Source organism: Diplotaxodon limnothrissa, linkage group LG15 (assembly GCF_057381915.1).
Source record: "Diplotaxodon limnothrissa isolate DT_005_m linkage group LG15, D_limnothrissa_male_GT1.1, whole genome shotgun sequence".
NCBI lineage: Eukaryota > Metazoa > Chordata > Actinopteri > Cichliformes > Cichlidae > Diplotaxodon > Diplotaxodon limnothrissa.
In genome coordinates this window covers 27,009,280-27,026,426 of record NC_140610.1, presented here as the reverse complement: position 1 = coordinate 27,026,426, position 17,147 = coordinate 27,009,280, and the positions used below count along the sequence as shown (strand labels likewise).

At 43.7% G+C, this 17,147-nt stretch overlaps 1 protein-coding gene across 1 annotated transcript; it reads right to left on the bottom strand.

The window, feature by feature from the left end:
• Positions 1-1,093: 1,093 nt before the first annotated feature.
• zdhhc14 (zDHHC palmitoyltransferase 14) lies at positions 1,094-15,908 on the bottom strand. The gene is made up of 9 exons (XM_085372672.1): positions 15,637-15,908; positions 10,777-10,937; positions 8,294-8,437; positions 8,033-8,170; positions 6,265-6,313; positions 5,232-5,334; positions 5,047-5,156; positions 2,056-2,164; positions 1,094-1,537 (listed from the first exon to the last, which is right to left on the bottom strand). Exons 1-9 carry the CDS (start codon positions 15,906-15,908, stop codon positions 1,094-1,096), a joined length of 1,530 nt encoding a protein of 509 aa, XP_085228798.1.
• Between the last annotated feature and the right edge of the window lie 1,239 nt (positions 15,909-17,147).

Genomic DNA, 17,147 nt, shown 5'->3' with positions numbered 1-17,147 from the left:
TGAACATGAGAGGTTTTTGGACCAATTTTGTGTTCTCCATTCTTTAAGTACCGGTTTGAGCACCGTTTGAGCACCGGCACCGTTTCAAAAGTACCGGTTTGGCACCGGTATCGGATAAAACCTAAACGATACCCATCCCTACATCTGAGTATAGCTTTTAATTGGAGGTTAATGGAATTTGTTAACTCATCCATGCAGCACACAGACGCCTACATGAAGACTCCATGTTGCTGTGGTGCATCTGGGCATCCTAACGCATGAATGTGTACTCAGGAAAAACACGCATGATGGATTCGTCCATCATTTAAACCAAACACTAAACCTTCAGTTTTCCTCTGACTCAGAAACATGATGACATGAAGACATTTGAATATCATCATGCAGCTCAAACTGATCTTTGAATTGGCTTTTTGTTTTTTATTTGTTGACATTGTATCACAAACATTGATTGGCTGAGGCAAATGCTGGTCTCAGAACACCAACCAGTTACCATCAGAACCAAAAAACAATCAAATATTATTTATTATATGTAATAAAATAAAAAGTCAGAGTTTGTAGTTTTGGTCCTGCTGCTGCTGCAGCTGAACGTTTGGCATTGAAGTAGCTTATTCTGGATTCAACGTTTTTAGCAGGAATTCAAAGAATGAAGGTTGGTCGAAGGATGAAACACGAACGGAAAGTGGACGAGGACCAAGTCCAGCTTTGGTCCTCAGACAGAAGTCCAAACAGAAAAGGTGCTTTTGTGCGAAAGTGTCTTGAGTTTACTAAAGTAATATTTAATACAGGACAAACGGGGCAGAACAGGTGGACTTTCTAAAAGCTGCCAAACAAAGTCACAAAAAATGTGAAATCGAGAAGCGTCAAAGACAAAAAGTCTAAAAGGGAGAAAGTGTCAGCGTTTCTCTGGCGTCTGGAGACAAGTCTTTGCTCTGAGGACAATCTTCACCCGAGACACCAGCCCATCAGCTGAGTTTGTGATCAGATGTTTTACTGAGGTGTGTTCGTTTTTATCATCACGATTTGGAAACAGTTTGTTTTATTTGTTTAGTTTTTTTAACATAGACAGTAAAAATCTGTCCAACGGACGTCACATTCAGACGGAGCTGAGCTTCACTAGCCCCCTGACCGAGTCCTCGTGTAGAGCGTCCTGACTGGCAGGGTCGTACAGGGCAATGGGGGAGGGGATGGCAGGGTGGGGTTGGTGGTGGAGGTGCAGGTGGGCGGGGCAGGGCAGGGCACCCTGTGGCGTGGCACATGGCGTCTCCTCCGGACTCACAAAGTGGTGGTGGTGATGGTGGTGATGGAGGTGCAGGTGGTGGTGACAGCGGGAGTCGACAGCGGCGTCCCTCAGCGTCAGGACATCGCCTCCGCAGGATGGCAGGGACGGCTGGGCAGGGGCCAGGTAGGCGCAGGGGCCCCCCAGAGTGGTGGTCTTACCTGGCAGCGGGGCCAGCACGACGGGGTCGCTGTGCAGCAGAGGCGTGGTGGCAGCCTGCAGCACAAACTTAGTGCTCTGGATGCACTGATCCTGATCACACTGAGAGACATTCAACACCATAAAACTTTATTTACAACACATTCACCTGAATGGCCACAAAAGCTGCTCAAGTTTCCAGGATGAGTGAAAAGACCGAAACCAGCGCATCATCAGGGCTGAGCCCCCTGCTGGACCCAAGAAAGAATGCAGCTTTAAGCCAGGCCATCTTTAAATGAACAATCAGAGGTTTTTACTCTTTCGATGTTTACGTCATTCTGATCAGTTCATTCTGATCAATTTTGGAAGTTTAACATGTGCTGTATAATAATTAAAATAATTAAAATAAAGTCACATTTTACTGTTTTTTACTTATTTTTATCCCCTTTAACCTTTTATTATCAGTTTGTTTTATGTTACACCAGCCAAACAGCTTTAGCTTCTTTTCTACACCCAAGAAACGTAAAGAAAAACAAAAATCTACATTCAAACAGTTTTGAATACGTGCGTTTCAGATCCTTATGATGATTTTTCTCTGTGACGCATCAGTAACGGGCAGTATGACGGCGTCCTTCACCTACCATGTTGCTGTGGAGCTGAGTGGAGGCATAGCTGCTGTTGCTGGTGCCATTGGACTGGGAGACGGTCTGCGGCGTGCCGGACTGGATCAGACCTCTCCTGTCAATCAGACTGATAAAGAAGAATCACAAACAATCACATTCTGAGGAAATCAAAACCAGTAAAGAGACCAGGGGATCAGTTCAGCCTGGCCAGAAACGCACATCCCCGCCCTCCTGGGGGCCAAAACTGGCTTCAGGATCAAGTAATATCCTGTCTCTGGGGGGGTGGGGGAGCCTAGGCTAGAACATGAAGTTGAGAGACGTTGGGTCAAACACCCGGTCCAACATCATCCAGGCGACCTCGATCTGGGAGATTCAGCTAAATAAATCAGTCTGTGGCTGCAGGAAAAGTGAGTTTGACCTGAAACGTGTGTTTTTGTGTTTGTGAGCATGCAGATGGACGCCGCCACCTGTCGCCCTGTAAGCAGGTGGAGTCGACATGTTCAAACGCTGCGAGCAGCCAGCCATGAGTAAACAAGCAGACTGTATAATGAGGCTCCATATGCTCATCATCCTTTTACTTTGAAAATCCTCCTTGCATATCCTCCCAGAGGCAGCTCGCTGTTACACATCATCATCATTATTAATATTAATATTAAAGCTGGTGCCTCGTCAGAGAGCTCCTGCTGACCCGTCTGGACGCATCATCAGAGCCTCGTCTCCTCCGTCTGTGACCTCAGAGGACGAAACAACACGGACACAGAGGAAAACCCTTCGTCACTGTTTTCTTTTCACAGTTTTCTCTTTAACTGAATCTCCACAGAGGCACCGGGCTGCAAACACCAACACTTCTCTACACAACATTCTTCACTGACTGTTTAAAACACTCGAGACTCTTTTCAGTTGGATTCATTCAATAAATGATGTTTAGTAAATAAGAGGCGTCCTTCAGTGAGCCGGATCAACGATCAAACCTGAAAAACCTGAAAAAATGTGAAAATATTACAAAACATTTTTCCTGGAGATAATTTCAAAAACATTCACAAAGATTAACGACAACAAAAAGAGAAATTTCATTTGCAAAAACAAACAGTCATTTTTTTAAAAGCAGCCGGATCACAGAGCGACTGAGAGACAAGAAAAGCTTCTGGCCGGCCGATCAACGTTTCCTTTGAGAGCTCCTGAAGAATGAAATTTACAGTCCGTGCACATTGCAGGGATCTGATCACTCAAGCTGCACACAGATACTTTCTGCTGCTCGGCTTAATTTTTTTCTTTTATCTAATTCTGTGTTGGACTAACTGTTTGCTGCTCTCTGTATGGATTAGTCCTGAATTAGGATATTAATGCAATCCTGTTCAAAGGATGAGTGATTTTAGTGCTAACCGTCGTGTCTTTTGGGGCTTACTGCAAAAATTCTCTGAAGAGTGCTCTGCAGGCCTGACTTAGTCCTGATTTCACCGGTTCATTTATTTCATTTAGACCACAAATCAGATCTTAGTCCTGCTAAGTGCTGAAGTCAGGTACTAGCATTCCTGACTGTAACCCTGATTAGTTTATTCTGTTTGGCTTTAGCTTCAGTGATGAATGCAGTCCTGAGCTAATGTTAAATGATTTCTACTTTTAGTTCCAACTTTAGTCCGGAATCAGTTTGATTCTGTTCAGATTATTTAATCTCTTAATCCTGTTTTTTGATTGTTTAGCTTTAAATTCACAGCAGACAGACCTGATGTTAGCCCTGAAGTCAATAGAAGCTCATTGACCAGAGGTGAAATGATCAACAGCACAGAGAATAAAAGAAGGCGAGTATGCAGTATATATATCAGATAATTAAAAGCACTGGGATGCGGTCTGTGTCTGTTCCTGCGCTTAGTTAGAAACCAAAGCTTAACTTTGTGCTGAGCAAGACGTCATCGATCAGCTGCTTTGACAAACCGATAAAAAGTATCAGCAGCGTGTCGCAGAGTCCCAGCCCAGGTCTCCCGCTGTAATGATGATATACGGCAGGTGGGATGGAAACATAGGAGCTCATGGAAGCGGCGAGGAGGCGGTAACGATGAAGGAGAGCCATCGCTCGGCCGCTCTGATCGTTCTTTTGATTAATTCTGTGCAGAAGACGAGCCGACAGTCAGCTGAGAGACGGGAAGCCGTGAGGGCTGTAATTACTCTGTGCAAGGTCTCAGCTGAAGACTGTCCTCGTTAAACACAGAAACTTGGCGTCTGCGGAGAGGAGGGGGAAGAAGAGAGACCGCCTGAAGCACCTTTATGTTCAGAGACCGGCAGAGCGAAACATCAGCAGCTTCAGCAGGAGCAGCAAGGCAAAGTTTTCAGGCGTAAACCAAGAAAGAAAAGCTTGTTTGTTTCTTGGAGCTCCGACTTCCAGGAACAAACAACTGAGGCTGCAAAGCTCCAGCCATCGAATCCAACAACACGGCTGTTTGTTTATTACTGAAGTCATTTCAATCCTGACCTCAGTTCAGCTTTAAGCACAGATTACAGTGATTACAGGTCATTTCTAAATACAATGCAAAGTACTCCAGATTTTTTATTCCCAATTTTAGCTCAAAGTAAAGTCCTGAAGAACTCTCTTTAGTCCTGACTTTAGTTCTAAGCTTGGTGCTTAATTTAGTCATGGTTTCAGTGCTGATTTTAGTTCAAATGTTAATCCTGTTTTTAGTCCTAACTGTAGTCTAAATTTGAGCCCTGTTTTAGGACTAATGTCAGTGCACTTAAGTCTTTTATAATCCTGATCTATTTAATCCCTTCTTCATTTCATGTATTCCTGAAAACTATCAGTCGGTCCTGATTTTAGTAACACCTTCAGTGATCAGTGCAGAGCTCATGCTGGATTTCAGACTTTGATCAGTTTCACCTCAGAGCAGCCCAGAGTTACTCCTACTCTCAATTCTTCATTTAATCTCCTTTAGCCCTGCACATAACTCTCTGTATTCCTGGTTTTAGTCCTGATTATAAGCACAGAGTCTAGTCCTGTTTTTAGAGCTGGTTACTGACCTGGGAGGTAGAGGTCCACAGAGGGCAGCACAGCAGTTGGTCAGGATGTTCCCGTAGCTGTACGGGTTGTAGTTATCCTTCCCTCGTTTGGTGGACCAGGACCCTTTAATCTGGACCAGACAAGAGTATCAGAAACATTGCAGGCCCTTTTCACGTTTAGGTCCTCGAACCTCAGGTATACTCACATCCTCGTTGGTGGTCTGGTTGGAGCTGATCAGGTAGGTGTGGAAGCCTGACAGGCCGACAATGGACCAAATGGAGAAGAAACACACCACCACCTCCAGGACGGTGCAGAGCAGGGTCAAGGACTGACTCGGGTCTTTGGATGGGGGATAAAGTGGAGCTACGGGAGGATTTCTGTGCGTCTGCATTAACGAACTGAAGTGATTTTATTTGCAGTAAAAACTGAAAATGGCAGAAACAGAAGATTTACTGTTTCTGGTGTGACAGGGTCAGCGAATTTGACCTTGGCAGTACATTGTGGGACATATTGACCAGTGGTCACAGCTGATGGTGACAGCAACAGACGGATTGATTTTGGAAGGAAGCCGTATGAGGGGTAATTAACGCCCGGGTTTGATTTTCTGTGGCGGCTGCAGGCAGACTCTACTCTTTATTTCTCCAACAAAACTGGAAAAATCACAACTGAGAAGCCGGAAGAACAATTACTGTAAGAAACACAAACTAACCTGATGTTAAATGTAATGCACGTCAGTGATGGAGGACCGGCTGGTGTCTTTATGGCTGCGCACCAAATGAATCAGACTGTAGATGCTTGAGGAGGTGAACGTGGCCATGACTGTGCTGATATTACAGAACCAAAACTAAATGCTTGCAATCATTTATGGAAAATGTAAAATGACTAAAGAGTACGAGTGCGTCCAAACCTTCCTGTAATACGAGGCATGTTTAAGTTCACAGTCTTCAAATGGAACCTGTTTTTATTTTTCTATGAAAATATCTGAATGTGTCCTCCATCAGCTCCTTACACACTTACAATGGAAAAGCACCGAGTGCTGCCCCTCAACAGGCTTCCAGAGGCTAGTAGAGAGTGGGCTGTCAGGGGGAGGAGCTACAACAGCTTGTTTCAGACAGAGGATGGTCTGAAGGGCTGCACCAAGATGGAGTAAAAGAAGAAGGAGGAATATTTTGCATGTGAACAATTGAAAGTTGTTTTCAGAATAAAAAGGAGCTGAAACTGTCCATGGGGAAGGATATCTGGCTGGGCTGTCTTTGAGCGCGCCCAGGAAACCCGTCTGGTTCGATCCTGCAGAACACAGAGAGAGAAAACCATCATCTGGGCTGAAGTGTTCAGTCCTCACTGCCTACAGTCTTGCTCTCATTATAAAGAACATTACAGCATCCAATCATTAAAGAGCCCTGAAACAGAGCCCGACTGAATGCTCTGTTTCAATGTGACCAGGTAGAAACATCTACGTGTCTTTATTTTCTACGTCCACATGAATACATTTCTGGGCTCAGTTGCTGCTGCGGATCTTCCTCTGCCTTGGTGTCAACCAACCCTCTGTTTTCCTGTGTATAGTGCATTTATGTTTGGGTGCGTCAGTGAGGATAGGCAACAACTGCTTATTCGGTCGTCATCTTAAAGATGTAAACTGCTGAAAACAGATGGCTGATGTCACAGCTCCCTGCATTTATATCAAAGTCACAACAGCCAAAAACAGAAAACCAGCGGCGCAGCCCTCAGAGGAAGCTGCGTCTTCATCTCAGCCAGTCTGCCAGTCATTAGTTTCAGACGGCGGCAGCTCGAGGCTTCGGGTTCCTGACGGTTTGGACCTGCAGGGCAGGAAAAAAACATCCGCAGCCTAAGTGCAAAATTAGGTCAGAGACAGAGAGAAATCAGCAGGCGCTTTTAGATCCAGAAACACAAAGTCAATGATCTGTGCTACAGTTCCTCCCAGGCAGCAACCAGTTTATGTGGATTTCCACAAAAACAGGAAAGAAGAGAATTCCACAAACATGGTTTCACAATCAAACATCTTTGTCGTCAAACAGGGATGAAGCTTAGCCTGAGAAACACCCACAGCAAAAAGACCACCAGGCAAGATTCAAACAAGGAAAATCACAATTAAGATCTGGACTAATCTTAATTTAAAGACTCACAAAACCAACACGAGACCCACAACACTGAAACAAGTCCGAGAACTCCTGCAAGGCCAGAATCAAAGTCACGACCAAACAAAGACTGGCACTAACCTGAGGACCCGGATTGAGACAAGAGGGACCAACGAGAATGAACCTATGATGAGACGACTGAACCTATTCAGACTGTTTGAGTCTATACGAGCCAGAAACAGAGACGGCAAAGAGAAGAACGACCTTTGGGTCAAAGTGAGGAAACGTTTAAATCAGCTGGTGAGTTTCTTCCAACAGGACTTTGATCTGCAGCTTTCTGAGCATAAAAAACTGGCCCAGTCTGTCTGACTCGCATTGATCAGCCTGTCAATCACAGGACAGTGGGTGGGGCTGAAGGTCACTGATGGGTGAGTTACATTACACAGATTAGAAACCGTTGCAGAGACACAGCGCTCGCTGGTCAACTGACCTCTTCCTGAACACTTCCTGATAGCTCTGCATATCCTGTCATCGTCAGCACAACAACAAAACCGTGTGCCCAGATATTTTATTTTATTTACTGTGGAGAATGATGATTACTTTCCTGTCTGATGGTTTTCTTCGGTTTCACTTGGTCACCAGGATCGTCTCTAAAAAGAACTTTGCTTTGGTTTGATCAGAGTCTTTATTTCGTCCACGTTTCTGCTTCTTCTCCTTTTTTCTTTGAAATATTTTCTCAGTTTTTACTTCCTGCCAAAAAGTATCAGAGGAGCTTCTATAAATAAAGTTTTTATGTCGTCTGAGCGCAAACATGCACGAATCTCTGCAGAACATTAACCTAACTAACAGAACTACGGTCGATGTAGAGACCACAGAGGAAAATGTGTGCGGGGGCGGTGCCGTTACTCACTGAGGATGACGTGTGTGATGACGAAGGCGAAGATGAAGACAGTGAGGAGGGACAGGGAGAGGATAAACAGGTAGAAAAAGCGATAATTCCTCCGCCCGACGCAGTTCCCCACCCACGGACAGTGATGGTCGAAGCGCTCTGTGGGAGGAAAATCATCAGAAAGTCTGATCTCATGTTTAATTTAAAGCTGGAATCAAGCAGCACAGCCAGCAGCTTTAGCACTGAGCTAAGGCTGTGACACACAGGGAGACACGCACTGACCCACACAGTTGTCGCACAGGCTGCAGTGCGATGTTCGGGGCGGCCTGAAGATCTTGCAGGTGAAGCAGTATTTCAGCTTGACCGCCTGCCCGTTGATGAGAACCTCTCGGGTCCGAGGAGGCGGCCTGGAGCATCCTGCAGAGTCTGAAAGCGCGCAGCAGATGGGTAATGTGACGACCCCGTACAGAGAGGCAGCCCGTGACATTTCGCCCTGACCTTTCAGATTCAGAACAGAATTATTTTTATTTTCTTTTTCAGTAAATCTGGAGTTTTGTTCTTCTTTCTAAGATAAAATCAGCTGATTTCACTCACACAGGAATGTATTTGGGCCTTTGTGGGGATTCTCATTAGTTTAATACCTTCCCGAGACCTTAATGGAAGTTTTTCCTTCCCACTGTCACCAAGTGCTCGCTCAAAGGGAGTCGTCTGATCGTGGGGCTTTCCTCTGTATATTGTAGGGCCTTTACCTTCAATATAAAACACTTTGAGACGACTGCTGCTGTGATTTGGTGCTTTGTTAACAGGACCTGAACAGTGTGCGACAGAAACGAGTGTGGGAGCCTTCAAACAGACTGTTAAAAGTCTGTCCCAAAGTGAGGATCTCACTTAATGCCCTCGTTTTCCAAACCAGTGTCCTAACTGGGCAGCAGTGGTCGCTCTTACTGATGACGCACATGTTTGATTTGGCAAAGATTTTATGCTGAATGGCTTTCCTGAAGCAACCCTCACTGGGACCAGCCTGTGGCCCTGCCTGGGAATTTCGAAGAAAATGGCCCCATTTTATGCAAAAAAACAAAAACAAACATGTTCCTCTCAGAAATGGGCCCACTTTTGACTATGCAACTGTCTTTCTCCATAAAGCAAAAGTTAAAAAATAATTCTGACTTTCCAAAAAATATCCCTGCCTTCCAGAAATGTCCTCATAGAGACTGAACACAAGTCTCCACAAAGACAGCTGTGCAGCAACACACACATAAAATTATACAAAATTATGAAATGCCTTTAAGTGTTTTTTAAATGATTTTCTGTGATGTTCCTGTAAATGTGCCAGAAAACCAAAAACCAGGAGCTAAAAGTGTCTAAAAGGGTTTAAAGATCAACGCCGTCTCTGTAAACAGTTGTTAAATTCACCTTTTTATTTTTCATATTGTAAAATTTTAAAGACTTCACCTTTGGTTTTTTTCCTGAAAAATGATGTTAGGATGTTGTTTTAAGTTGTGCGTCACAGAAAACACTCCTGACCTCTCTTTCTATTTCCATCCTTCTCTCATATTTCTCACACACTGAGCTGAGCGAGTTTTGCAGGCGATGCCTAAGTTTGGTCGTTCTGCGAGCACAGCGGCGGCATGCTGACCGGCAGCAGATTCTGGATCCAGCATGAAGGAAAAAAGTAAATAAATCAACCCAGAAAATTTAATAAAAGGCTTCTAAAAATATACAAGAGCTTCAGTTTCTGTGGAAACGCCTGAGACAGAGACGAGAGTGGAGACATGTGACTGAGCGCGCACACACACACACACACACACACACACACACACACACACACACACACACACACACACACACAGACCTGCAGTGACTCAGATAATTAGTGAGTCTGATTTCTTCTTCTTTCCTCTGACAGACGCTGAACCTGTGAAGTTCTCATTATAATCATGAGAACTGTGATGAAGTGACTCGGCACATTCACCTTTATCTAATCCAAGCATTTTACTTTGAAAGGGTGCCGACTTTTATTTTGTTTTCAGCTCACCAGCTTTTTTATGGATGAACCAAACTAAAAATGTCCTCAAACACCAGCTCGTTCCATCATCCAGGAGCCGTCTGGTGATAGTCTGAGAATCGGCCAAAGACATCACTGAGAGGAGATCATCAAATCAGCAGTTTGGATTCACAGCCAGTAAAATGCCCAGATTTTAATCCTATCGAGAGTCTGTGATCAGTCCTTTTAATGATGAGGCGGGATCTCCATCAATCAGGATTTGGCCCAGAGGCTGCACACCACAGAGGACTGCACAAGTAACAAAGATGAGGACTGAAAATACAGACTGTTCACGTATGCCTCATTAAGTTACCATAAACTGTAAAACTTATCGAATGTTTCTGATTGATCTTCACAGAAACATGTGAGAAAGCGAGCGAGCAGCAACTAAACCTCTGCATCAAGGTCACTTTCTAAAAATATTTTAATACAAATTTTTTTTTGTGTCTTTTACAGAAAATTTCTTTCAGATTTTCATCCATTAATTTGTCTTCTTATAATCTTTAACATTTTTTCTTTCCTGTAACTTTATGCTGGGAAAGGTTCAGGAAAAACCTGTTAGCAAACTTTAAACAAATCTACAGTTTTTGTATGAATTCTGTTTTTTCTGTCAGAAACTGTTAAATGTTTATTAAATCAGACTTGTGAGTGTTGCAGAGGAACATGAACATATAACGACCATGTTTCTAACGTCTCGTAACGCCCGTCGCTCTTTGCTCACCAATCTGTCGCTCAAGGTCGGCGGCCTCGTCTGGTGTCGCTCGGGGTAAAATGCCGGGGTCGCTGAAACTTGCCCTGAACAGCATCCCCATCACGAAGATGAAGAGAACGCCGCCGACCGCCGGGATGGCCGGGGTCAGGTTGGACGCCAGGAAAGGACAGCTGAGGAAACACGGAGAGAAACATGAGAACAAATGTGAGTTCTTCAGGACACTTCAGGAGGCTTTTCTGTCTCTTCTTCGTTTTTTAGCTTCGAGGACAGAAACGGTTTTAAATCACATTTCTGGTGTTTTTTAAATTGAGTGAAAATGGTCGTGCCATTAGTATTTCACAGACTCTGTGGAATTGGGGCTTCTGGGTCATTCAGGAAGGTAAATGTGGGTATCAGCTGGATTTTGTTTTGGCCACAGTCTGGTGACATGGATCATGACATGAATCAGTACACTGTGATACTGGAAGGGAGGAAAGATACTCTTATTTTGTCCAATAAAGTGTTTAATAAATGTTTCAAATATATTGATAAAAACAACATATGCTGCTCTGCTGAAGCTTCTCAGTTACTACAGAGACTCGGTGCTTTTGTTATAGTCTGTTAGCAGTTTAAGCTAACTAACTGAGGCTAGCTGGTGAGGAGATAGAAGAAATGGGCTGTAGCCCAAAAATGGATCCCATGAGACAGTTTTCCTCTAAACTGATGTAAGAGTTTCTACAGCTGGGGACGAAGCTTCTTCCTGGTGGAGAAGAATAAAGTTCTGAAGGATGAACTGGAGGAAAAACTAATTTTCCTTTTTTATACAAACAGTCCCTGTACTCTGCAACACCACAGCACAACAAGAAACTTTGCAACTATTAGAATCAGTCATGGATGTAATCTACATTATTCTGATGATTGATTTATTCTTAAATAGGTGAAAAAAAAAAGGGAGTAACGTTTTTTTAGGTGTCAGGTAATCTGACACAGTGTGTTGCTAGGTAAAGATCCAGCTGCTGTATTTTACAGGGAGAGAAAAGAAAGAGAGCTTCACTCAGAGATGGAGAAAGATAAGAAAGACAGGACAGGAGAGGAAGAAGAGCGCTTAGATTTAAAGGGAAGGACTGCTCATTTACAGCTCACATGTAAGTCCTCGTGTTTTTAAATCTGTACATGTGACATGTGACAAACTGAGGCAGACTGTGTTATTTAAAGGCTGCATGAAAATCAGGTTAGTTTGCTGCACTGTGGTGGATTTACAGTAAAGAACAGTGTGTGACTGGTGCATGGTTTCATGGTCACCGTTAGCTTATATCAAGTGTAGCAGAGATTCATATGAATTTCAGTTGATGATGGTTGTATAGTGTCTAATATAAAGACAGTACAAACAGTGTACTGTCAGAGTAGGACAACTCAGGAAACATCTGCTCACATCTGTTTGAATTCTGGTGTGTACATCCACAAAGAGAAGCAGGTCAGGTGATCACAGCCTGTACACTACAAAAACACACGCACACACACACACACACACACACACACACACACACACACACACACACACACACACACACACACACACACACACCCCACCTGCTGAATCCACTTTAACCCATGAATGTACACATTTTCCTGTTTAGAGGTAAAGTCCCCCTCTACAGTGGAGGCACTAGAAAACATAAATATCTCTATTTTACTTTTCTTTTCTGCAGATTTAAGCTGAGTGTAATTAGCATCACAAGTTAAAGTAAAGTTTGTATTCCCATCTACTGATACTATTTTATTAGTACATTATTATAACACAAAGCTGTTAGCTTTTTCCAAAAACAGAAACGCCTTCCAAAGAGCTGCTTTTTTTCTTACTCTAAGTACATTTCAGAGCCAGTACTTTTTACTTTTACTCGAGTAAAGAAGTTGAATCAGTACTTCAACTTTTACTGCAGTATTTTTAACACTAGTATATGTACTTTAGTACTGAACCAAACACAGTGAACAAAAGTGACATGAATGATTTATTACATATATTTTACTCATTGGGTTACAGACTGGGGGCTGAGGGTTCATGTTTAAAATAAAGGATTATAAAGAGAATCTAGTCTACAGGCAGTGGAGAATTATTAGGCAAGTTGTATTTTTGAGGAATAATTTTATTATTGAACAACAACCATGTTCTCAATGAACCCAAAAAACTCATTAATATCAAAGCTGAATGTTTTTGGAAGTAGTTTTTAGTTTTAGCTATTTTAGGGGGATATCTGTGTGTGCAGGTGACTATTACTGTGCATAATTATTAGGCAACTTAACAAAAAACAAATATATACCCATTTCAATTATTTATTTTTACCAGTGACACCAATATAACATCTCCACATTCACAAATATACATTTCTGACATTCAAAAACAAATCAGCGACCAATATAGCCACCTTTCTTTGCAAGGACACTCAAAAGCCTGCCATCCATGGATTCTGTCAGTGTTTTGATCTGTTCACCATCAACATTGCGTGCAGCAGCAACCACAGCCTCCCAGACACTGTTCAGAGAGGTGTACTGTTTTCCCTCCTTGTAAATCTCACATTTGATGATGGACCACAGGTTCTCAATGGGGTTCAGATCAGGTGAACAAGGAGGCCATGTCATTAGTTTTTCTTCTTTTATACCCTTTCTTGCCAGCCACGCTGTGGAGTACTTGGACGCGTGTGATGGAGCATTGTCCTGCATGAAACTCATGTTTTTCTTGAAGGATGCAGACTTCTTCCTGTACCACTGCTTGAAGAAGGTGTCTTCCAGAAACTGGCAGTAGGACTGGGAGTTGAGCTTGACTCCAACCTTAACCCGAAAAGGCCCCACAAGCTCATCTTTGACGATACCAGCCCAAACCAGTACTCCACCTCCACCTTGCTGGCGTCTGAGTCGGACTGGAGCTCTCTGCCCTTTACCAATCCAGCCACGGGCCCATCCATCTGGCCCATCAAGACTCACTCTCATTTCATCAGTCCATAAAACCTTAGAAAAACCAGTCTTGAGATATTTCTTGGCCCAGTCTTGACGTTTCAGCTTGTGTGTCTTGTTCAGTGGTGGTCGTCTTTCAGCCTTTCTTACCTTGGCCATGTCTCTGAGTATTGCACACCTTGTGCTTTTGGGCACTCCAGTGATGTTGCAGCTCTGAAATATGGCCAAACTGGTGGCAAGTGGCATCTTGGCAGCTGCACGCTTGACTTTTCTCAGTTCATGGGCAGTTATGTGGCGCCTTGGTTTTTCCACACGCTTCTTGCGACCCTGTTGACTATTTTGAATGAAACGCTTGATTGTTCGATGATCACGCTTCAGAAGCTTTGCAATTTTGAGACTGCTGCATCCCTTGGCAAGATATCTCACTATTTTTGACTTTTCTGAGCCTGTCAAGTCCTTCTTTTTGCCAAAGGAAAGGATGTTGCCTAATAATTATGCACACCTGATATAGGGTGTTGATGTCATTAGACCACACCCCTTCTCATTACAGAGATGCACATCACCTAATATGCTTAATTGGTAGTAGGCTTTCGAGCCTATACAGCTTGGAGTAAGACAACATGCATGAAGAGGATGATGTGGACAAAATACTCATTTGCCTAATAATTCTGCACTCCCTGTAGAAGAGCCCCAAAAATAATTTGTTTTTTTCTTCACTTTTTACATTTCAGATCATTTAGGAAATTTAGTCTCGGTGTACTTTATATGGTAAGGTATCAGTGCATGCGTATCTATACTGCCTATCAGCCTTGAATCTGGTTTGCAGACTTCTTTAGGTTTATATGTTTTTAAATTCATGTTACTCTCACCAAGCTTTTTCTTTCTTCGCTGGTACTTTGAGTCTTTGGCGGAGGCGTCAGAGACGTCTCAGGTTTACAACCCCCCCACCTCCCACCCCCATTCCATCTCCTGCTGTTACCGTAGTGACATGAGCTGCAGGAGACAGTTACCGTGGAAACGGGAAGCACGGGGATGCTGTTGAAGGGAAGTCACCAAGAGGAATGTGGGAGGAAGAAAAATAAAATAAAATTAACCCTCCAGACGTCCCTGAGGGCTACTTTCTTTTCTTTTTTATTCACACTGTTATTAAATCAGGTCGGAGGTAAAACCCGGGATAATTAGCTCTGCATGAACCAAGGAACTAACCTGAAGGAGGATTTATTACAGCACCGCTTCATTTAGTTTGACTCTCATTTTCTACTAAAAAATAATTTATTATGAGCTGAAGCTGAACCTGAAACTGTTCACTGTTTTTACACAAAACCCAACAAAATCAGACACACAGGGCAAAGACCCAAAGCATCAAAGAGTCAAAGAGTGAAAGACTCTAAGCCCTTTTCAGTGTTTTCAGATTAACAGTCAGTAGGATTCGGTGTCTCCTTTTAGCTTTCATGAGTTCTAACATCAGGAAGAAACTGAAGATGACTTCAGCCTGATCTAGGTAAACACACCTGAGCTCAGAGACAAAACTGCTGCTCTTCTTCACCAAGCTGGACAAAAACTCCAAAATAAAAGCACCAGAATGATGGCTTCAAAATAAAAGAACATTCCTCCCACAACGATACATTAGACTTTAATCTTTCCGAACTACTTTGGTGAAATTATTGAAAACAGAACATTAAATTATTAAAATTATTAGGAAGTGCTGAAATTAACTTAGAAAATGTGAATTTAATCCCAGATTGATGACTCTGATCTGTTTATTTTAGTTCTTTTTAGTCATTCAGGAACAAAATATAATCCTCCCTGAAACTCTTAACCGGATATTTGAAGTTTTATTTTAGGGCCTTTTTATTTCTGTGACCTCACAGGGGCCTTCAGCTGGGGTCAAAGGTCACCTTCAAACCTTTACACGTTAGACTATAAGCTGCTGTTACTCACTCAAAGGTAAAGAAGAGGCCGCAGGTGAGCAGGATGAGGACCAGGGTCAGGTAGAAGACCCCGGTCTGCCGGGCCATCATGATCCTGCCGTCGCAGTAGAACCTGTTCCTGCCTGGGAACACCTGCCACTTCTTGCGGGGACTCCGGCTCCTGTGGCCGGGGCAGTGGGCCGGCTCGGAACCGTCTGCGGGGGGCGGGCAGCTGCCGCCACGGGTGCAGATCTGGTTGTACCGGCCCTGCTGGTCCAGAGCCGCGTGCTGGATCTGAGACATGCGTCCACACAGGTGAGCGCGCAGGTACAAAAGACTGAAACATAAACCGGAGGTGTACGCGCGCTGCCGGTGCCGCGTTCAGGGTCTCCGCGTGAATCTTTTAATAAGGAGTCGGAAAAAAGACAACGGATCCGTCATCTTAAAAGGAGAAACACGTTTTTTGTTTCGCGTTATTTTATAAACAAACACGAACTCGTGGTCAGACGCACGCGCGCTGGATCCACGTCCAAGAAGCTCCCCCAGCTCCCCCGCCTCGCACCCTGATCTGCCCCTCACAGGCTGCAGTCCAGGTTTAAATCCCGGGTTAAGGACGCGGGTCCGGGTCTGAGGACGGGAGAGGATCCAGGGTGTTGAATGGTCTGAGTCTGCGAGGAGGAGGAGGAAGAGGAGCAGCAGCAGGAGGAGGACATGGAGAGCATCCCGATCCTCCGCAGAGCTGCACAGATCCTCCACTGAGGTGGTGATCCACTCTGACAGGAGAATAAACACGGAGGAGGTTCACCTCACAGACAAAGCAGAGGATTTAGCGAGCCCTCGATAATTAATAATAATTAATCATTGTTCTACTGTACTCTCTGGGCTTTGTCTTTCATGTTACTTAAACGCTGACTGGTGAGTTTCTATGAGTATCATTCGTATTTCCGGGTTCGCGATTTCTGAAAGTAACTGAAAGTGGTCGCTTAATAGACCCTGTGCACGAGAAAATGCTAACTTCCTGGTTTGAGACCGGATGTGGGGTTGTACATTTCCGGTAGCTTTACTTTGCGGTCAATCGCTACTGCGAAGATATACTCCAAAATCATGTTCAAAAAAATTTGAAAACGGAAAGATCGTGTTAAGTTACAAAGAGCAGAAGGTGGGAACACTCACCAGTGTTGTGTCATAAAATATCTAATGATCAATTTTAACGTTTAAAGCATTTAGATCGATTAGTTGTTTACATCACTCAACACAAGCAGAACTGCATCACTACATGCAGAAGACACATCGTCCACATTCAGAAGCACATCTCTGTATAGTGACTGGTCTTATGATTTAAACAGGCAAATGTTCAGCATTCAAACTACAGGTGAAGAATAGTCAAACCAGATGTTTCCCGTTATGTCGAGATCAGCTAGTCAAGTACACACCTACACAGCATGTTAACAAACCGTGAAAAAAGCCACACAAAAAATGAATGATTGCTGGTAACGGTTTCTATACATTAGTATTTACAAAGGGTATTTTGTGACTTACCTT